Genomic DNA, 23,438 nt, shown 5'->3' on the forward strand with positions numbered 1-23,438 from the left:
TTTTGATGACTGTTAGCAGCATGAACGATTAAAGTTACTATGAAATAAAAAATAACCATTCATGTTTTTTCATGAAAATTGCACTTTTATATAAATGATTTATTTGTACATTTTTTATTCATGTCAAAATAAAAATAATTTCTATCCCTCTCAAAACGAATGACGTATGTCTCAGCCTGAGGGCGGGACTATACTGACTGTACAATGGCGAGGTTTCCAACAATCCAATCAATTACTTAAAGGTTAAAATACAGCCCTGCCCTATATTTTTCTCAATCCAAAAGTCATTACACTCAGATATACTTCACAAGTAGGGAGGAAACACTATTGCAACTTCTGTTTCGTGACGATTATTATTGCTCATACTAAGAGTTTTAAAATAGCTTGTTAGGAATAGGTGTGCTGTTTAACTTCTCAAAATATGTTAAAGCTACAGTCTATAACTTTTTAGTTGAAAAGAAACAAAATTCCGTTTTTAAACAAGTACATAAAATATCAGCGTCTATTAGGGCTGCAAGGTAAATTGTCAGCAGTTTTTTGAGCAGTTTGTCATTTATGTACGGTTAAATGCTGCTGCATCTGAACGCCAGAGGGCGCTCTCTCACAGAAACTCCAAATATACGCTGCAGAAGAAGTAGTTCAGTTTGCCACTATAGAGGGTATGCACGTGTCGTCACTTTCCCACGTGAACATGCCGGAACGCGCCTGCTTGAGTGGTAAAGCACTGGGAAAAATGAATGGTTACAATAGCAGGAAACGCAATTCCGCGCAACATTTGAGTGTCTAAGAACACCTGATTCCTTTGTAATTCATAAGGTAGTCGTAAGGATCACCGTCGAGTCCAGCTGCTTGTAGTTTCAGCAAATAATTGCGTGTTTTAGTCCCGGTTTTTGTTCCTCCTATTGAATGCAGCCATTTTGCCTTAGTTTTACCACTCAAGGGAGCGTGTCCCGGCGTGTTCACGTGGGAAAGTGACGTCAATGCATACCCTCTATTTGATTTCAACCCACATAAAGATAAGTCTGCACAGTAACCTCTACTTTCATACTATAAACAAAGATGGAGACACAGAGGCAAAAATTACAGACTGCATATTTAAAAAAGGGTGAAAAAATATCATAGGCACACATTGAAGGAGGGACGTGAGGTACATATACGAAGAAGAACATCATAAAGACTTCTGGGGGGGCTCTTCTGCTCAAGTAAGCAATCACCTAGCAACCACCTGGAACTTTCTAGCAACCATCAAGAAATGCCCTAGCAACCACATAGCATCAGCCTGACAAAGCCCACCACATTCTAGCATTATGATGGCTAGTTTTGCATGCGTTAGCGTCACTCTTTTCATCAGAAAACTGAGAATTCAACCTATTTAAGCATAATTCATTTGTAGCATAACAAGTTAACAAATGCAAAAGTCAACTCTCAAAATGAAACACTGGTGTCATATTTGTTTTCTCATTTCCCAATAAGGCAGCTATAGAGTGTTTATGCACAAGAGTGTGTGAGTCAGGGTTAGCTCAAAGCTTTGGAAAAGACGAGTGCTTCACAAGAGTGTGACATCACTCTGCGCTTGCCAACAAGGTGCCAACTCCTGCACTTAAGTGCTTTGACAATCCAAGCGGATAAAACGGGCTGCAGCACATGACCGATAACCAAAAGTTCCACTTGGCCCACCACCGAGGCTTCCAAGTTAAAGAGACAGTTCACAGAAAAATAAGTGCAAGTAAAATTTCCTTTTTTCTCTAAAGAACTTGAGTGATTGCTTGTGTGTCTGCAGGGCCTGATGAAGTGCGAGGGTTGGCGTCTCTGACCAGACTTCTCTGGAAATTGCTCACCGTTGCGTGTTCACTTCTTACCAAACCCTCCACATGTTAAGAGGAAGGCGCAAGTTTATCCTGTGGGCTTTCATCCCTTTCTTCTATTCCTCCCTTTATTTTTTCCTCGTCCCTTCCCCCTCTCTCGCCCTGCCTCTGCCTGCCCCCTTCCTCTCTCTCTCTCTCTCTGTCTCTAACATTGGGTCTCTTTGACCGAAAAGGTCTGGAACAGATTAGGAGCAGAGCTGCAGCATCGAGAGGCCTGGCACCGACTCAAGTCTGTCTAGATGTGCAGCTGAGAACAGTTCTGCCTGCGCTGGGCCTCACGCGGGGTGGGAAAGGGGGGTTTACAGAGAATGGCCAGACTTTAGTTCTCTGTTAAAGGAGTACAGTCCTATTCTAGCCCTCCTCAAATTACGCCGCTGTCGCCATTGTCAATGAGTGGAGACCTAGACTGGATAGAGCTTTACAACGAATGTCAGGTTATTGATGCGGTATGTGCTTGAAACAGTTCGATTAACAAATGGCAATAGTTTTGAATACAACAATAACTTTCTATTGAAGTCAGCAAGTTAACAAACTAACTTTCCTGTCACAGCAGCAAGCTTTTTCCAAAAGTCTGCAGTTTGCAGATGCAGATGAGAGGAGATGGATAAAAACAACAGTGGCCGTAAAAAAATGCAGACACAAGCAGTTGCGTACAGTAAAACCGCATGGGAACGCCCATACATTCAGAACTTGCGGCAAAGAACGAGTTAACCACGTCTCTCTCTCACTGCTCTCCCCCTCACATTACGTCTGTAATTCAGGGGCCCACCAAGCTTGTCCGCTGAAGACTTATAAATCTTCAAAGAGCTTCACCCACCAGAGCCGACCCCCCCCCCATCCCTGCTCTCGCTCTCTTTCTCTCTCTCGCCTGCGTTGGTCTTTCAGACTGTTTACTACTTACTCCACAACCACTACTGTGTTTTCTGTACGTTTACTTACTATCTCATAACATCATCTCTGAGGATTCAGACAGCCAGCACAAATGTACTTGTTGATACATGTAGGAAACAGATAGAGGCTCCCAAAGGAACACCGTTTGAGAAGAAGGGAAAGCACCTCGAGCACGAGTAACTCAAAGTGACATGAGCAGAAGCCTTCAACTCTTTTGTGAACCTGGATTAAAGAGGGGTAGAAGTGGATGAACGTCCCAATCCGACAACCTTTCTGCAGACCGTTTGACGGCACTAAAGGTTATTAGATCAACGTGACTCTTTCACAAGTCAGGTGCAGTTCATTGCCTGTGCTTATGGATTATGAGTTCATATCCGAAAGGGGGTGCGGGGGCAGCGTAATCAGATTCGGTTTGTGCTAGTTTGTGAATGTGTGTGTGTGTGTGTTCGAGTGAGTAAAAACAATCACATAGCAAAGTCCTGAGTATGGAGCAGTTTTGGCTAACCTCAAGAATGAGTCACAGGAAGCGGGAATAGTGTGCCACAAACACACGCGCACTCACTTTCATACACACGCTATCAGACAGTAGCTATCTACATACTGTATGTCACCCTGCCTGTGAAAACCCAGCTTTTTTGTGATTTACTGGTTTTTATACAAATACATTCTACATATTACGCAAAGAACCGTCTGTATAAAAATATAACCCTAATATCTTTATTATAGGCTTATTAGTCAAAGACTCAAATCAATGTTTAGGAGGCCAAATTCTGGTATTTTCTGTGCAAAATAATAATAATTTCATTAGTCAAAATCATTCATTTCAGTTATATCAATAACAATTTGGGTAACATTTGTAAATGCATTAACTAATATGAACTAATATGAATAAGCAATACCGTTTTTCAGCAATTATTAATCTTTGTTATTCATGGTGCATTAACTGATGTTAACAGTTACAACTTTAGATTAAAAAAATTAGTCATTATATAATTAGTAATATTTATATAGTATTATATTATATCGTATTAGTAAATGCTTAAATTAACACAAAGATTAATAAATGCTGTAGAAGTATTGCTCATTGTTAGTTTATGTTAGCTAAAGCATTTACTAATGTTAACATATACAACCTTATTGTAAAGTGTTACCAAAATTTGAGTAGTGTATACCGAAAACATATATAATTATATAATCTATCATGTACAGCAATAAATACACATTGCACATTTTTGTCTATTTGACTACTTTGATGTTCCTAATCCCATAATTTGATTGAGACTTTCGTCTGGATTTCACAAACAGGGTCACGTGTTGTAACTGACATTAAACCAATAAGCCTGACACGGATTTACAGTGATTTTACCACGTAAGATCATGGTAAGGGTTGTTCTTAAACACACAAAGCAGAAAATGATTAATCTAAATCTAAAACAAATTTTCCCTAAGAAACCAAACAAACCCTAAGAAACAGTTAACAAACCTTAATTTAGGTTGTTTACAGTTGCCAAGTAACATAGACACTTCTTTACATCTGTACAGAGTACCTCAGAGATGACGTATTTTTGCAAGCAAACCCCGGAAGCGAGTTAGCATTTTAGCACTTCCGGTTCCATCGCCCCAAAGTCTACGGGTTTCTCGAATGAGTTTTTGGTAAATCACCACAAAACCTCCAAATATTTTCACGTTTTAATCATTGACATAAAACACACCAGTTCTAACCCGCTTGTGATTTTTTTGAACCTTTATTGCATCTTTAAAACGGTGGTGGCTAACAAGTCATCACACATATACAGTAAATTTCACAAATAATACAACACGGCACAAGTCTGTAAAAACATTGTTGGGGATTCATTCACGGAGTTATTACTTACCAGGGAACACGTTTTTAATAAAGTGTAGCGCCGCTAACTTCCGAGTTGGCCTACAAAAATATGTCATCTCTGAGGTACTCTATTGTGATAATGGCTGTGAACATGGCTCATCCAATCAAAATGTATAGTTGGAATCTGTTTTATAAAGTAGTATTAAAAATGCTGAGCTTTTCTCATTTGCTTTCGTCTTTAAGAATTTAGAGCTCACCAAAACGTGGGTCAAGTCGTGGGTCCAGCCAAGAGGTGGTTTTGTTTTTGTGATTGATGTAGTAGATCTCTCCTTCTGAGGTAATAGCTTGTTCCCAGCCATCAGGAAGAGGACCTGAGAGAGAACAGTCCAGCAAAGTGACTTCCAGTTTTGACTGAATTTAAACACATGGATTTCTTTACTTTTGAACAGAACCAATTAATTTTACGTACAGAATCTGAACATTTTCACCACAGAAACTTTGCGAAATACTGTGGAATGAAAATTTGTGTTTGTTGTCTAAAGCATGACAATAGAATTACATAGGGAACACCTTAAAATCTTGAACAGGACTGGTTTTGTTTGGTTCCTCTCAAACCGCCCAAAGGCTAAACCCAGGTCTGGACACCCAGGTCTCTATTGTGACTCCATGAGACCGACCAACAAGACGCTTCTAACCTAACCAACTGTCATTCATATGCATTCATTTGCATTTGTCTGCTTCATACGTCTGATAAGGTTTCTGCGTTTGCTGGGACAGAGGTGGAGTTGGGTGGGATGTAAACAGAGACCGCTACACCCGTGGAATTACCATGAGAATGCTGCGACTGCGAGTGTGGTTTCTAATACGTAACGAGTGTCTGGGATCGCTGCTGACCTGAGGCAGGGTTCATGATGTTCTGTTGCTGAACAGGCACTGGGCTGGCCGGGGCGGCCTGGTTCATCTGAAGGAGGGCCTTGCGAGGGTCCTGCCAGGTGGTTGTCTGGTCGTTGTGGCTATGAGGAGATAGAAAGGCACATGTAAGCATGGCATATAAAGTTCATTCTTGGTGAAAAGTTTGGACACACTGACTATTTTCTTTTTAAATTAACAATGGTAGTTTTGAATTTAGCCTTTGTTGGCTGTACCAAAAATTTCATGAAAGTAATATTATGTTTTCATTAGTTTGAGCTCCAACTGACATGCGAACCAATGTTTATTTGTTATCTCTACTGCCTACCTAGACAGTATTTCTGTACCATAGGCATGTTTGTGTATTTAATTCAGTTCTGTCTGCTCTCTAGCTTTTCACACACTATTTATGTCCAAGTAAAGCAAAGATCTACGCCAGAAAAACATCAGCGAACGTACTTAATATAAAACACCATTAAACATCCCACATTGGTTTATTTGATTTAAACAGTGTTCGGGTGAAATACTCCCCCAGCAAATGAAACTTTACAAGATTATTGTAAACATCAGAACCTGGTCACCATTTCAATCCTTTTATCTGCGAGCAGGTACCAAACATCTCCAAAGCCTTCTGCAAACTATGTGTAAATGATGGCCTGTCCTGTTACCAATGGCACTCCACTTCATTTATTCTGCCCTGCTTATTAAAAATAGTCTCCATTTTGTAAACTTTATACTCTTACCAAGATCTGCTGATGTATTACTGTAAAGGAGCCACTGCAGGGAGTGTGTCTAACTGTAGGTCACTAAATGAACTTTGACCTAGTTTACACGCGATTTGCCTGTAAGCTCTGGACCGAATATGTATCATTTGCACATGAAGTCAACAATTACTGTGTAAGGTCGGTGATGAATCACACGGATAACGAATAAACAAGACCAAAGAGAGAGACTGAAGCCAGACTAACACCCTTTGTTTATTCTGAATCTAAACAGACAGCGGGGTGGTAGGGTGAGCGGTGCCGTTTGACGCTGTGTTGTTTTTTTCTCTTTCACTGCAGTTTGCCACTTAAAGGTTAAGCAGTCTATCACATGTGGAGCAGGGATAAATACTGCCAGAGAACTGAGGCCCTAGTGAGGATGTAATCCCAACAAACAGAAAGAGACACATTCGCATTAGAGCTGTTAAAAGAAAATACTAAATAATAAAGAAAAATATTAAAAAAGGTAATACTTCTTTCATGTAGTTCCAAACTTGGATCACAAAAAAGTTATTTATTTATAGCAGTTATTTATAATGAGTTATTTATAGCATTTTATTGAATTACATTTGATTAATTTCCAGCCTGTTCCTCACACAAAGCTAGTACAATTAATAATATAAACATTTTAAAATATTCATTAAAATATTACATTTGAAATATTGTGTCATGTGGAGCATTTTTCTTAGGTTGACAGCTCCCGGTCTCTATCCACTTTCTCTGTAGGGATGAGATCAGAGACATTCAAGTAAACTTGCTGGTGTTTCTCTGAAGAAAATAAGTCATACAGATTCAACACAACATAAGGGCGGGCAAATGAAAGAACTTTGGTTTGTGAGTGAAACCTTCCTTTAAATTGTAAATATCGTCGCTGTCCTTCTGAAACCTTGTATGTCCAAATGCACAGTTTTTCAGGAAATAGAAAAAACGGTGTACTTTTTAAACGATTGCATACTGTGGTGTCAAAGTTGACAATCACCTTTTCATACTTTTTATTGGTTAGATATTTGCAAAAGCCAGTGACAAACATGATTTATGGCAAAAAATAAAAATCACAAAACATGGAGATATGAGGTTTCAGAAGGACAGCAGCGATATTCAACTGCAAAAATTCTCATACGTTTCTTGACAGTTCTGTATTAAGGCACATTCTTGCACTATCTAATCTCACGCCTTCAAACCTGGCAACTCCTCCCCACTTCCTAAACACTCCAAGTTGCTATCTCTTTTTCTTCTCATTTAAACAGATCTTCTGAGGAAATGGTTCCAGCGTCCTGAAGGCACAAGCACGCAATTTACGAGCAGAGTTTGGGATAGGGTGGGCAGCACAAAGAGGCACATTTTGTTAGGTCTGCAATCTAACTTGAATCAGGGCAAGACAGAACCAGTTTGGATTAGGTGCTTAAGTTTTTAAATCAACATATTGCTGCAAGTAAAACCTAAAACACAAAACGTCCTAAAGAACACAAAACATCCTAAGAACACAAGACATCCCGTCTAACATCAGGACAAAACAGACTGTTATGAAATGCTTCGTACTCAAATGAACGCCACTCTCATGTCTTTTTGACAGCGGTGTGGAGGCATTTCTAATGACGGCTTTGTCAGGGCTTGTTGCTCGATTAAGATGAAGAGCTAACACAGGAAAAGGCCTCTCTCTCGCTCTCTCTCTCTCTGTCTGTCAGGCGAGGGCCTGTACATTCAGGCAGGGTCAGTAGTGGGTCTCCTCCCAGGAGGTTTCTTTCTCTCTCTGCCTGTTTCAACACACTGAAGTGTCAGCCTCTTTAACAATCTGGCGCCAGTTTTACAAAGCTTTCACCTGCTGGACAAAGACTCAGACCGAGCTACGACCCAAAACCCTAAATGCTATTCACCCGTTTCTTTTTACCCCGCTCTGCTGTCTTTGCCCATTTAAAAGGGGTTTTGTCGCCGAAAACGTATGAGATTTGCATGTGTTGAACTTTTTTGAGTGTCTTGACTAATGATAAGTCGACCAATGTATTTTCGTCTGCTTGGCGGCTCACTATATTAACTTCATTTGTCATCATTAATTGATTTATTTGTAAAATAACGGCATCATTGTGGTCAATGACCAACCTGCACTTACCGAACCATAATCGTGAACTGATAATAATTTTTAGACAAGAGGACAAAATACAGAATCAACCTTTTGCAAACACTACTACAATAATAAACTCACGTGACCCCCTTCCTATCATAAACACAGCTCTATGTTTTTTCTTGTCGTCACTTTCTCTCCACCAATTAGTCACTATTCCGCCATCACTGCCTTATGAGAGAGGGAGGGAGTAAGAAAAACAAAGAGTGAGAGAGCGAGACTGACTCAGCACTTCACCACCCCCTCTCTCTAAGCTCCCTCTTGTTTATGCTTTACTGATCAAAGGAGCAGCCAAAAAAACTGCCCCCTCTCCCACCCACCTACCAGTAAGCCACCCTACCCCCAACCCACACACACACTCACTCCAGGAAAACAGCCCGGGTCGCAGCAGACGAGGAACAGGGGCCTCTTCAGGAGGGTCACGGGGGAGGGCCAAATGACCACCAAACAAAAAAAGAAAGGCCGCGGAGGAAAAGAATAAGGGGAAAAAACGAGCGCGGAAGCAATTCCTCTGAACTCTATTGGCTGAGTGGTTTCGCTGTGGTCCTGTTACACTTTAGATCACCCCGGTCCTCCCCCTTCCTATGCTGCTGGAAACTATGACAGGGAGATGGGGGGTGTAGAGAGAGAGAGAGAGAGGCAGGCACTGTGAGTTAATTTTAATTGGAGCACAGGATGTAGAGAATGAAGATCTCCTCTTGGGTTTCAGTGAGGGCAGAAGCTGGCGCATTCACACAGGTGGGCTTTATTAGCCCCGAGTGTCCTGCTGGAGATGTAGGTGCTTGTTTTAAAATTAATAGGAGGAATTGGAACACCCAATGGGACGGCTCGGGTAAAGGAAGTCCCGCCTTCCAAATAAAACTTGGAACTGTCACTTTCATCAGCCATCTGGGCAGATTCATACAAATGTCAAATTTAGGATGAAAACAAACTGATAGGACAGATGTCAGTGGTTTAAATAACCTTTAATAAGCTTTTTTTGGTGAATTGTCAAATCCATAACAGTCCATATTCATGATAAACAGACACATAAAAATATAGTAACTATTTTATGTTCTATGAAGAGCCAGCCCTTTATTCCCTTTATATATCCCATTATTGCTTCTGGTTTGTACATTTTAATTCACAGAAATCCTACAAAGTATGTTGTCTCTCAAAAAAGTGCGTCCATTTTTGTCACATCCATAACGCATCAATTTATCTCTTTTTGAAAACTCAGCCATACACTGATACACAGGGGTTTAGCTAAATATAAACAGATGATTCAATAGATTGGTAATAAATACATTCTCTGAGCATTAATATTTTAAGTTCAGATCGAAAATGTCACATCCATACCCCTGGAATTACCCATATAGGCAGTAGGCAGCAACAAACTAAGTTTTGGAACATGTGTTTTTGTGGTCACCAACTCACAACCTAGTTTGGGCCCGAGCCCAAGCATTGCCTCACTTTTGAGTGTCTACTCATGAAATGTTCCTTCAGCACTTTTCATACACAAACACACTTCAAAAATGAGGCACACTAGCTTCCCTTTACTCAGTGGGAAAGTACCGGGAAAACGGGAGGATGACCAAAAACCAGCCAAGTAAACAAATCCATGTGTAGCCTATATAAAATTGGACACTTATTTTATATTTTACACAATATGTTGCGACAAATTGTGTCATATTTAACCTTACGTAGCTAACAGCAATAACACAGCTGTTTAATGACTAACCAATTTCATCAACCGGTAATCGCTCATCAGTGGATTTCAATGAGGGTGACTGCACATTTACACCAACAAACCTACAGCAACAATATCCCACAAGGAAAACCATCGCTGTCACGTCTACAGCTCAGGGGCCATTACAGATCATTGGTGACCACCAGCTGAGAGGCATTATTGAAGATTAAGGGGCCAGAGATGGAGACAAAAGCAAAGACAGGATAGAGTTCCGCTCATAGGACCCCCACAAACACCCTTCAGAGTTTTAAACATCATCAGCCCGACAAATACAACCCTCCATCCCGGACTACAGAAAGAAAAAAGAAACTGGTTGACTGACAAATGTAGACAAAGCAAAGGTCTACAGGCCTAACAGCCGAACTTTGGGGTTATGGCCAATGGACAGGCAGTGAGAGCGGAGGTGGGGATTCTGGCACTCAAATCACATTGAGCCATGACCACATAGCAAACCCTCCGTGTCGGAGAGAGACACTAAGTGAGACAGTCCTCTATAGAACTTAACTTCCTGATTTCCTCTCCAGCTGTTATCACCGCTCATGAAATCAGAGAGCGCTGGAGGAGGAGGTGGTCGGTGGCGAGGGGAGGTTAGCGAGCTCATGGCACTGGCCCTAGACCCACCCAAGCGCTCGACATGATTGATGGCCCAATTATCAGGCCTCCGTTTATTGTGCTGCAGTTATTTATAACAGAGCTGGAGGTGCAGCGTTGAATGCTTCTCACAGTTCCACTCGACTTGAGTTAGCAATGTGTGTTTTCCACTTCTGCCGAAGAAACAACAAATATTTGACCCTAAATTACGGGAATATGGGCATAGGGAATGATCTGTCCTCATACAACGACAGCTTTAGTTGCATTTAACACGGAAAATAGCAGGCGGAGCAGGTGCCCAATATATACATGATATTAAGTAACAACAGCAAATGAGATGTAAACAAATGAATGCTTGTTTTAAATGTACGCATTTGAGTGCATTCAGGCTATACGTTTTCAGTATCAGTATGCGTGTTCCAATATTTACTCAAAATTTGACTAAAAACCTTTTAAAATGTAAAAAAAATGCACACACACACAAACACACAAATCCTCACAAAGACTTTGTATATTAGCCTGTAATGAAGCCACAGACAAGTGACCATTATGAAAGGCTGAATGCTGTTAGTCAGGACCCCAGTCGGCTCTCCATTTCTCCATCACGGGCGAGCGAGCGGGCGTGTATCATGACGGGTGGATGAGTGACTGAGCTTCCGTCAGCAGGACATCATCAGGAGAGATTATTGAGCGACCTGATGACCTCTGGCCGGATTTAAGTTCCTCTTTGAAGGAGAGCTCATATCACAGGGGCCAGTGGACAAAGCGGTGAGTTAACACAGTCGGTCAGAAAATGAAAGAGAGAGAAAAATACTAGAGGAAACTTTGGTAAAGCTTATTTAAGGAAAGTTCACCTCATATTTCTGAATTGCCAAAATAGTTGCTTCACCTCAAAATCTTGCCTTTCGCAGTTTCCAGCGACAAGAAATTTGACTTTCACTACAAACCAGAAGATACGAACCTAATGAAAAGCTAAAACTGAAAGCGACACACATGCTGAGTTGTTTGGGAAATCTAAACAGAATTTTGAGAGAGTCCTGGGTCTGAATACATAGGCAGGGGTTCTTCCTGAAGCAGTTTGTTCCTCACTGACAGTAGAAGCATTGATGTCTGGGGCAAAGGTGTTACATCAGGACTGAGTAAACACTGGTCTGGCTAACTCGGCCTTCTATATGTACACACACAGATGACACCTCAACAGGAAAGGGGCTTGTTTGTGTGTGGTCAATAAAGCCAAAGCTTGACAAACACACATTTTGCTCGGAGTGAATGCTTCACACAAGATGAGCTGGGAAATGAATCCACCCCGACCTGGGAAACTAAACATTACAAAATGGAGTGACTGTTATCTAACAAATGACGCAATTTTCTAATAAAACTGTCTCTAAAAATATCGCAAATAGTTTGAAAAAAGGCTAAAAGGAAAATTTGAGAACACTGTGCTGCTTTCCATCAAATTTCAATAGACGTGAACAGAAGCTTCAAAACTTTATAGATAATACACAAGCAACATAAAAGTATAAAAAAGTATCATAAAAGTCTTCTGTGGCCGTTCAATAGCTCTTTGAAAAAAACAATCCAAAGATTCTGATATATTCTAGAAAAAGGAAAAAAGTCTATAGAGTAGGCGGCAAACTATTCTTTTAAAATAAAAATAGTAGATAGGCCCCATGAAAAGCCCTTGATCATACATTAAACCGAAGCAAGATTGTGGTCAGGTATGGTGGGGAGAACAACCAACCTGTCCCCGTGATGCTGATCACATTTACAACAGCAAACTTTCACTCCCTCTGCACAAATGTGCTACAAACGGAGCTGGGAAGAGAAGCCTGACCCAGATGGCCTAACCGTTAGCCATCAAAGAAACGACCAAAAGCAGTACACAACACACTTGCTCCATACTCACACACACGAGGGTGCAATTTAATACAGCGTGATTCAAACCGGCCCTCCCGATGAGTCTGTTTAAACACGAACAGGAGTGGAAGATGAAGTTAAATCATGATCACATGAATAAATCACATGAACACAAAACTCCTCAGACCACTCCACTAATCCCGTCATGTCTGCTTTGCTCATGTGTTCCCGTAACACACAATTGAACTGTTTGGAAATCGAGACAGACGTGAATCTAGCTGATGCCTCCTTTCAAAGCGGGGGAAAAAAGGCAGCAAAGCAAATATTTTCCCAACTGGCTTGAGGAAAATGGAGTTCGAGTGTGTGAGGAAAATCCAAAAGAAAACAGCCCACCCCAGAAGACTGCAGCACAATAACAAAGGCTGTCTGTGTCTGGACATGCAATGCGTAGCACAAGGAGTAGCACAAATTTCACAACATACTGTAACAAAAGGCTGTGAGCGTGTTGTCTGCTAATACGTATGTTTTATTAAAAAAGAAAAACACATGCCATTTGTTTTTGCTGGAACACCTGGGATGTCCTGCAGTATGTTTGTGCAGCATGTTGCAGCAGACAAACTGCAAAGTCAAAATAAAGCCATTTAGTCAGCTACGTCCAATTAAATGCAAACATAAATATAAAGTTACAATCCACCCGGAGGAACCCTCATGCTCTTTTTTTTCTCCAGGTTGCCCTTCAACCTAAACCAAGAAAATCCCATGGTGGTGTACACAGCAGGAAGGAAATAAGAGCTCCAGTTCTGGTTTATGGACCTTGAGGCCACACTGATCTAATGGGAAGCACGTTGTGAAACCCAAATAGTGCTCATTAAAACACTACGCTTCACCACCAACCATCATCACCACCATGTCACCTCACACACAGAGGTGTTGTATTATTCACAAATCAGCCATGTCCCTCAACTTCTAACCCGAATCTTTTCAAAATGATCTTGACAGCCTGAATGCAACAAAGTTTCGCCTTGAGGAAAGATTCAGTGTGAATATCTGAGACACACCTTTGTGTACTAATTAAAAGCAGCATGTTTTAAAAAGGGTGGAGGGGCAGCGGCGGTTCCCATCGGAGGGTTTAATCCCAGTGATAGCTGGGGTCCACATCCCTGAGGGCCCTTCTCAGCAAGGGCCGCCCTCCCGTGGGCAAAAACAACGGAAACACTGATTAGCCCCTCTATTTGGCCACATTCTCTAAATTAGAATCCTTCATTAGTTTATGACCCTGGTCTCAGCGTTAGTGCCCTGTGAACTTAACCCCCCCGCTCATGGGTCCCAAAAAACGGGCAGGCGAGAACTAAACAAGATGACCCTCAACCGCCCGAGCCTCCCCCCACCCTCTGTCAGAGTCTATTATAAATCAAAGCTCACAGTAAACTGTTGGAAAAAAAGGAAAAAAAGGAGAGGTCAACACATCATGTTGACCTTTTCCCACTTCTCTCCTTCACAAGCAGGAAGACAAGGAAGAAAAAAGAACATGAAGGCCTAGGTAAGATGCATGGTGAACCAGGATTTGAAAGTTAATTTAGGCAAGGCATCACAATTATGATTGACGAAATGAATAGTTTACGTAAAAATGAAAATTCTGTCATCATTTACTCACCCCCAGGTCATTTAAAAGAAGAAATTTTGAGGGACGTTGCTAACCAAACAACATCGGTCCGCATTGACTTCCATTGTCTGGACACAAACCCATCAAGTCATTTCTCAAAATATCTTCTTTTGTGTTCCACATAAAAAAGAGCCATATAAAGGCTTTGAACCACACAAGGTGAATAAACGATGATAGAATTTTCATTTTTGGGGCGAACGATCCCTTTAAGTTCATATAAAATAATACCGATTTTTCAAGCCTGTAGCTCAGTGGTGAGAGTAGGGCTGAAACGATTCCTCGAGTAACTCGAGTTATTCGAATACAAAAAATCATCGAGGCAATTTTTGTTGCCTCGAAGCCTCGTTTAATCCATTTAACTACAGTACACACGGAGCACTGCGTTTCCCCACGGACCGTTATTACTGACGCACAGCCCGCTAAACTCTATTCATGTTACAGGGCTCTCAAGTCTCATGCAAATGCATTCACCGTGCGACACACGCGTTTTAGTCTGTTCACACGCTCACACGTATTTCTCATTCTGATAAATAACTGATAGCTTATAGGGCTGTGACGCGCACCACCGCGATGGTAAAGTGCCATGACGGTGGCGAACTGCCACCGGCGGTAGTGCACGTCACTCTGACAAATATAGGTGTAATAAATATGAGAGTTGCGATAACGATTGCTAGTTGTAGCCTTTCAGTTGTGGATGGTTTTATTTAAAAGATTTTAAATTAACAGAAATTATTGGCATACGTTTCCGTTGGTGCGTTCGAGCGCAGGCCTGCACGGCAAAACCCAGGTTATTCTGCGGGTTTTGCAATGGATCTTATTGTGAAATGAACAGATACGTAAAATCAAAACTGGCTATGACCCGCTTGCTTAGTGTCGGAGCGCGCGCAGGTTTTGAGAGACATCTCTTCATTTGCGCTCCTGCGCACATCTTCTGAACGCGCATTTAGTGCAGCTGTACACATTTTAATCTGGACAATGTCAACAAGTAAGTTTCACATCAACGAGTCGGAAAAAGTAAAGTTTTTATGGCAATCTGAATAGGAAAGCCAATGTAGGTTTAAACAGTTTGTTTCAAATGGAATTGTTAAGGACTGTAAGGGTTAATAGGCCACTGACTGAAGTTACTGCAACAAGAGCTTTTTTATTTAGTATTTAGCTTTCTTATATCATTTAAGTTTTCATTATTTATTGATGTTTATTTAAATGTTTTATATGCTGTAGTGTGCCGTTTCACTGATGGATTTGCACGTTAAACATTGACGGATGTTTCATCCTCATTTATTTCAGATATCATATTTCAATTATTTAACAATTTCAAGTATTTAAATAAGGTCTATATTTCTCTTCCACTCGTCATGTGGTTGCTACACGCAAATATAATAATATAAAGATAATTTATATAAATAATATATATTTCTCAACCACCGCACCACCGAGGTCGATTTGTCTATTACCACCGAGGTGGTAAAAAACTGCCACCGACACAGCCCTAATAGCTTATTGAAATGGTGAACTGATATTTAACTTAGTTTTAGTCTATTTTACGAGTGAAACTTGTTTTCCGGCTGCATTGAGTCCATCAAACTAGATGCGGACTAGTGGACACCGAATCCTGTTATTTACACATATCATCTGTCTGGTCTGAGTGAATGAACTGCACAGTTTAACGTGCTACACGCGTGATGCTCATGAATTTGTCTGCGTCTGCGCTGAATGAGGACATGAACTTCACCTCCAGAGTTGCGCTGAGAGTTTATTTCACAAACATGTTATTGTTTGAGTGAAGAAACAGACATACTAAAAAATAAGCATCTGACAACCTGCAAAAATAAAAGTCATAGGCTATTGTTTGAAATTATTATTTCCATTTTTATTCATGTTTCTTATTTATATATTTGTATTATATTGCATTTTGAATTTAATATGGCAATGGAATGTACTAAATGGGTTTAGTTTTCACAGATATTAATGTATGCTATTTCAGCAATAAAACTAATCGTTCTAAAAAGGAAACAAATTAGTTGTTTTACTCATTTTAAGAGACCTGTCTTATTTTCTCTTGTATATTTAGTATTGCTTTTTAATAAAGAAAAAGTACTTATTATCCGAATACCCGATTAATCGATGGAAAAATCAGTAGAATACTCGATTAGTAAAAGAATCGATAGCTGCAGCCCTAGGTGAGAGCATGGCGTTAACAACGCCGAGGTCGTGGGTTCGATCCCAGGGGATTGCACATACTTAGAAACAAATGTATAGGATAATGTGATGTAGGATAATGTATGCCAAACGCATAAATGTAAATGTGAGCCATTTTATCAGCTGTAACATAATAAAAATCAAACCGATCTCCAACCTCACATTCTTTAAAAAAAAGAAAACTACTTAATCTGCCGTACACACAACACACAACGAAACTATAATCCCAGTAAGCAAATCCACAACTCACATCAAGCTTCACTAAAATAGTTCCCTATAATCGAGAGCTTCTGAGGCGACGCTAACCCATTTAAAATGACTGGTTGTTACAGGAGGTTGAATACGTCTTCTGATAAATTTATGTTTTACCCCGCTATCAAATTCATCACCAGCAGCTGAGTCCTAAAATACAGCTAAACTTAATACCGAAGGACAAAACGGTTACAGTGTAACCATTTGCGGCTAAAATCTAACTAGCAATAACTACAGAACCTTTTTTTGTTCAGTCTTTCAATCTTGTTTGTTTGTTTATATTTGACTGGGTCACATGTGTGTCACTGGATGAACAAAGTGGCCCCTCTGGATATCTGGATACTGCGAGAAGCACCCTACGCGTATCTGTATCTGACATTGATGTTCAATTCCCCCCCCCCTTAGATGAAACCTCAGGTGTTAGGAGCTCATGTGAGAGTTGTGTACAAGCAGGAAAGGAAAAACTGTAGTACCTGAAAGTAATGTGAGCTGAGTTTCAAACAAGTTGGCACAGAGCCCTCATTTGAAGAGGCTGCGATTATAAATAGGAGTGTGGTTCTATTTTCCAGCACAAGATCCTTGAAGCCACCAGTGAATCCACACATAATCGACTCTTTTGATGTGCAAGTACACAGACTGTTACTATGAGTGTGAATTATACAATTTTACATGTGCATTAAATAAATCCAAATAAAATAAAGAACGCACTCACTATGAAAATTAAGAAATTGTTGACGAACCATGTCACCTTCCTGTGGGAAAGTTATGCACAAACAAAGCTAGGGTCAACAACAATACGAGATTAATAAAACGAGCCTCCCGGTTCTCCAAAACCCCAAACAAAGAGATGTTAAAAGGAGGGGGTTCAACAGACAAGAGAAGTCTTGGACACCCTGACTTTCATTTGTGTATTTGAGCACTGGCCTGGGTAAAGATCAAACAATGTCCACACACAGACAACTTGGGAAGGTAGAAGGAGCAAGACGTCTTATTTGCCCTGTGTTTGCCTGAGAATCACCTTCTTAATGGATGGCATGAGCCGAATATTTTTTGTTAAAGAAATAAAGAACAAGCTGCCCAACTCTGAAGCTGTGAATGACTGAGTCTTAAAGGGATAGTTCACCCAAGAAAGAAAACTCTGTCATCATTTACTCACCCTCAAGTTGCTTCAAATCAAATCTGTATAAATTGTATTGTTACACTGTACACAAAAGAAGATATTTGGAAGAATGTTTGTAAATTAACAGTTCTGGGGCACCATCAACTACTATAGTAGGAAACTACACTACTATGGTAGTTAATAGTGCCCCAGAACTGTTTGGTTTCCCACATGCTTCAAAATAGGGTGAGTAAATGATGACCGAATTTTCATTTTGGGGCGAACTATCCCTTTAAAGATGAGTCTGTCCTCTGTGTTATATTAGTAGTTACAACATTTCCAAAACATCAGCCTTGGTCTTGTGAGGCGACTACACAAGTGGCGTTTCCCCCTTCCTGTCCCTCTTCTCCCTTTGCACAATTCCTGTAGATCTGGTCCAAATGAAGCAGATGTTCTCCAGATGTTCACCCTCCAAACATCTGGTTTTAAAAGCTCTCCATTTTATCACAGTAAATTGGAGACTAATCATGTTTGTCTAGAACCGACTGGTCACAGGGTCACCGATCCCGACATCCCAGAAACTTTATATGCAAAAAGAGTTGTATCAATTCAGTCTTAATATAGCAGCTATCAAATAAAGAATGAGAGCCTAAATAGAGCGTTTCAAAAGGACAGAATGTACTCCCTTGAAGTTTAATTTGCCACTTTAACTCTATGGGCTCTCGGATTGAGTCCTGTGTTAGAGCTCTGCGGCCAGGCAGATGAGTTTAGCAGGCCGGCCCGTCTTCCACTACTCTACGCTGTTACACTGGGCCTTTGTTCCCTTCTGAAACCCAATCCGCAGAAGCTCTAAGTACCCACACACACACAAAGAAGAAAACCTTGGCACACGAGTTAACAAACTGTTGCGAAGACTAGTATCTATAAACCAGCTGGAGAAAAGATTCCTTATTGGGAATTTTCTCTGATCAAAAACGTGTTACGGCACAACAATGAGTTCTCATCCGTTTCATTTATAATAAAAACGCAGATGGTGCCATTTACTGCTGTAACTGTTATAATAAACTCTAAAATGTGTCTTTGTTGTAATTAAGTCCTTTACTTCTAAACTTACTGATAGCATTGCATTGCATTGCATTCTGAAGGTCAAGGGTCATTCAGTTAACACTAAATCCACATACATAAAACAGCACAGAAACCATGGTGGCATACACATCATATCAGGCATGACAACTTTAACAACTCACTTTAGGAAGTATCTCTGGCCTGAAGGGGTTTTGGCCATCTCCCAGCCCGGGGGCAGTGGTATATCGTCGGGTATCTCATATGATGACTGGCGGAGGTGCTGAGGTGGGGGGTTTGCTTGACCCATGCTGCTCAACGTGCCAGGGGAAACTGCACCCAGCTGCAGGGAGGCAGGAGACGAGTGTGCCCTGACGTGCTGGGGTGTGAGGGTACCAGCAGTACCTGCATCTGTGCTGGCCTGTAGAGGGTTAGGGAATTAGGTTTATTATAATGAAAACATTCATAGGGTTCAATGTAAAGCAATAAATAATGTGAAAGGATTTGTGAATTCGGAAAAAAAATTCTAACATGAATAAAATTATACAACACCAAAACTTAAATACTAGTGGTAAGATATATAAACAAGGTTTTGCTTTCATTATCAGCTACTTTCACAAAAACAAAAGTTTAAAAAACGGATGTGGCCCACACTGCAGACTTTAGGAGGAGCTCTGTGGGAAACGGGCTGTCCTGGGGCAACTTTTTAGCAAACTCAACCTCTCATCGGCGCATGCGCGGGACGCGAGTCCAAGCTCGAGAAAAACCCGATGAGTTCTCTAGGTGACGAACGACTTTAATCTTAAAATGCTGCTAGATGTCACTCTTTTAAACAACTTATCAGAATTTTATTTGCTACTGTAACATTTCACTATATTAAACTTTTCCCGCGACATTTATCACACATACACAACGTTTTGGAAATTCTGGAGTAATATTCATACATGTTTTATAAACGCAGTTTACTTGCGTTTATAAACAAAATTGTGGAAAAATATCTATAAGAGGTCGGTTGTGTATTTAACAAACTTGTTAAAGGAACAAAATGTGCACAGAAGATGATGTCACTGCTGGCGTCGAGTCCCATTATAATCAACGGAGCCTGACTCGCAGTGCAGACAGCTCCGTTGATTTTAATAGGAAAGTTTGCAAAAGTCGCCACAAGCTCGAAAGTTGTGTGAAGCTATGCAATGGGCCCGCTCGCTAGCAGTGTCAGGCGAAGGAATAACTTTGGAGGAATAGTTTGTGGTTTCTGTGGGGGTGGTCTTACTTGTCTAGAGTGGGACTTTGGCTCTGGTGGCTTGAAGAAGGAGTCTGGCAGCTTTCTCATCCTCATAGGCAGAGAAGGAGGGACGATATTGTTTTTCGGGTTCATCACAGCGTTAAAAAGAGCTTCCAGGTCGGTCTCAGAGTCTCCCCGAACATGTACGATCTGATGGCCGACAGGAGGGTTGTGCTGGCTCGGATCCATGGCTCCAAATTAAATGTACTGTTTTCTGCGCGAAATCTGCTCTTCTTTTTATCCGAGTGAAAAACGATCAACAAGAAACTGCAGGCATAAAATGTCAAAAACTTAGATCCAAGCAGCCCGACTCCTTTCTATGTCCGTCCACGTTATTAGTTATCCAAGCCTTGCGAAGAAAGTAGACAGCGCTGTGTTTTTCTGCTTGCCGAGAACACAGCAATAAATCTGGAAACGCGCATATCTACTCAACTTTGTCCTTTAAACTTCTTTTGAAGTGTCTTAAGTCTTTACGCGGTGTCCGTATGACTTTCACAAAAGTTTACGGGTCTTCTGATGAAGACATTGGTGGTGACTGTACTGCGCACTAAAAATCACAGCGTCCTCACTAACCTAACTAACTTTTTTCTCTCTCAACTTCTGAAAGTTTGGGCAGGACATCAAACTTTATGAGTCATGTGACCGCTGAGTCAGAGAGGGAGGGGCTTGAGCAAGAGACTTTAAAGCAACTAGCTTTCCTCATTGTAGGATCTTATAGCACAAAAACAATTTCCCAACAAATATAATTCTGTAAAGCAAAAGTATTTTTACAACGACAAATAACGTACATATATATATATAATATATATATATATAATAATATATAATATATATATATTTTTAATGCTGGTGTGTCCGCTTGTATTGTAAAACTCAAGCCACTGCGCTTTAAGCCTTTCATTTATCGTTTGCATATTCGATGTTTCGTTATGCACGATCCTAATGTCTTTGNATAATATATATATAAATAATGTCTGTTAACCAGTTTATTTTAGGTTCAGATTTTGATCATTTCATATGTATTCTGAAATGTGTTAAATAATACTAAACAGGGCAATTCATCATGACATAAATATATATAATTTTATTGCATTTATTTTCATAATAAAGTGGTCGGGCAAGACAGTGACTGCCGTGTGTATGTGTTTTAGAGGTCACAATTATTCATCCATATTTAGGCTATCCCATGAGGTGTCACTCTCTATGGATTAAATCCCATCATACAAAAGTACACCAGTGAAGTTCAAGCACTCAGTTCTTTATGAATAAAGAAATAAATTGTCTTTCATTCTGTAAAAAGCCGCAGAAAAGTAGTTCCATGCAGTTCCCATAATTGTTATGCAAATGAGCCTTCCCGGTCCATTGAGAAATCATTTTGTCAAGACTGAGACCAGTTCTTTTCCCATACATATAACATTGAGTGACTGATTATAAACCCTTTTAATCCCCTGCGGGAACAGTAAGGGCATGATGAATGGATTAAAAAAGTTACTTTGTGCTTTTAACCAGCCAACCAATATGCAGCCTTAACATGAACTGTCTCTACGGGCCATGTATAATTAAACACAACATGTGCGTGGTTTTTGTCACTGCCTTGTAATTTGGATAGTGCTGTGAATTGTTTCATTATTAAACTTCAGCGTTCATGAATTGAATGAACAATATCATGTTTTGACTATGAAGTTATTTCAGTGCACATCCTAAAAATACATTTTCCAACACTCTCCTAAGCAATTTCTCCAACTTTATATTTGATGAAAATTGCTCATTTGATTTTGGGCACACGAGGTTGTGTTTCAGATCATTAAAAAGTTATAAATATCCTGAAATGATCGAGGCAAAATTTGAGTTTTTTTCTGGGGGCTACCCTGCCCAACCCTGGGGGAGACAGACCACCCACTTAGCTGTCCCGCGGGTAACTCGATCATTTAGTCAACATGTCCTAACATCTTTGAGCCTGTGACAATTGTTGACATCAGTATTACACGAAAAACGGAAGTGCTGGTGAACAAAAGTGCGCTTGCTTGCCAATGTATAACATGCTTAAAACATACAAAACAAAATAAAGAAAACATAAGAAAACAAAACAAAACAAATCACCATTAGCTATTTTTACATTGCCAAATTTTTGTAAATTTTGTACCTTTTGAAATTTGACAAATTTAAAGATTGACAACAATCTCGGTAGTTAGATACGTTTGCACATTGGATTAAACTTTGGACTTTTGTGCGCCCCCTGTAGGCCAATGGCTCTTTTGAGACGGTCCAATTAGATCTAGATATTACATTAGCCTATAACATTTACATCACCTTCGTTATATCAAGTAGTGAATTGAAATCAAATATTGTGAAAAAAATAATTGAAACAATCATTCCTCTATTTCTATCTTGGAGTATGGAAATAATAATTACCCTATATGATCACCAAAAGTAACCACTTAGCATGAAACTGCAGATATTAATGTGTAAATATTTATTTATTCATTACTTTAATGCCTTATTTAAATATTGCTGCAACATAAAATTCTCTTTCATCAGTTTATAAGCTACATTTGTTATCATTATTGATCATCTAAATGTATTGTGCTTAATGTGTACAGAATGCAGTAAATCTGTACAGTTTGCCATCTGTCAGTCAGTATGACTGAAACTGCAAGGTTATCTCTTAATCCCCAGTCTACTGAGAGTGTGGTGGTTTAATTGCAATGTTTTGTTACATAACCTAACCTGTCAACTGCTGATTGACTCATGATGGATCTAATTGTAAAGAACAAGGAAACTGCCATGCCCTTCTTTTTGTGTATATTCCCTTCGGACTAATGTGAAAAAAGTGACTTCATATTTATAATGGAGCTAATTTGCCAATATGCATAATAAACAGGGTCTCTAAAAAGGAGGTGGTGAATGTTTGCTCCAAACCCACTTAGATTTTAGAAGTCATCTTAGTAATGAACCACACCCAAGGTAATACATTTGTTTAAATCTAATAATTCCAGTATGTCTTTTTAGGTAGTTAACCATTTAATAACACCAGAACAAACATTTAAAAAGTCTGTGAAAAGCAATACAGCAATATTGAGCAGTACATACAAGCATATAGCATATAAATAGCAAAATGTGTTTTATTTAGATTTCAGATGTTTTTATTACAGCAGTCTTTAACACGTTTGATGATATTACAAAGAAATGCATGGAAACATTTTACAGTAAAGTTGTATATATTATTATATTATTCATTGTTAGTTAGCTAATGCATTTACTAATGTTAACAAATACAACCTTATTGTTAAGTGACTGCATGAATATAAAGCATAAATCTCACATCTGCAGAGCA

The 23,438-nt window shown here is 39.9% G+C and overlaps 1 protein-coding gene across 1 annotated transcript in view; it reads right to left on the reverse strand.

Moving 5' to 3' along the window:
• The window catches only part of yap1 (Yes1 associated transcriptional regulator), a 30,289-nt gene extending 9,597 nt beyond the window's left edge, over nt 1-20,692 (reverse strand). The window contains 4 exon segments of the mRNA XM_057347809.1: nt 4,839-4,952; nt 5,476-5,594; nt 19,008-19,243; nt 20,093-20,692. Of these exon segments, the coding sequence (XP_057203792.1) occupies nt 4,839-4,952; nt 5,476-5,594; nt 19,008-19,243; nt 20,093-20,293 (670 nt within the window). The 5' untranslated portion in view covers nt 20,294-20,692.
• Nucleotides 20,693-23,438: the final 2,746 nt, after the last annotated feature.

Source organism: Triplophysa rosa, linkage group LG12 (assembly GCF_024868665.1).
Source record: "Triplophysa rosa linkage group LG12, Trosa_1v2, whole genome shotgun sequence".
Lineage (NCBI taxonomy): Eukaryota > Metazoa > Chordata > Actinopteri > Cypriniformes > Nemacheilidae > Triplophysa > Triplophysa rosa.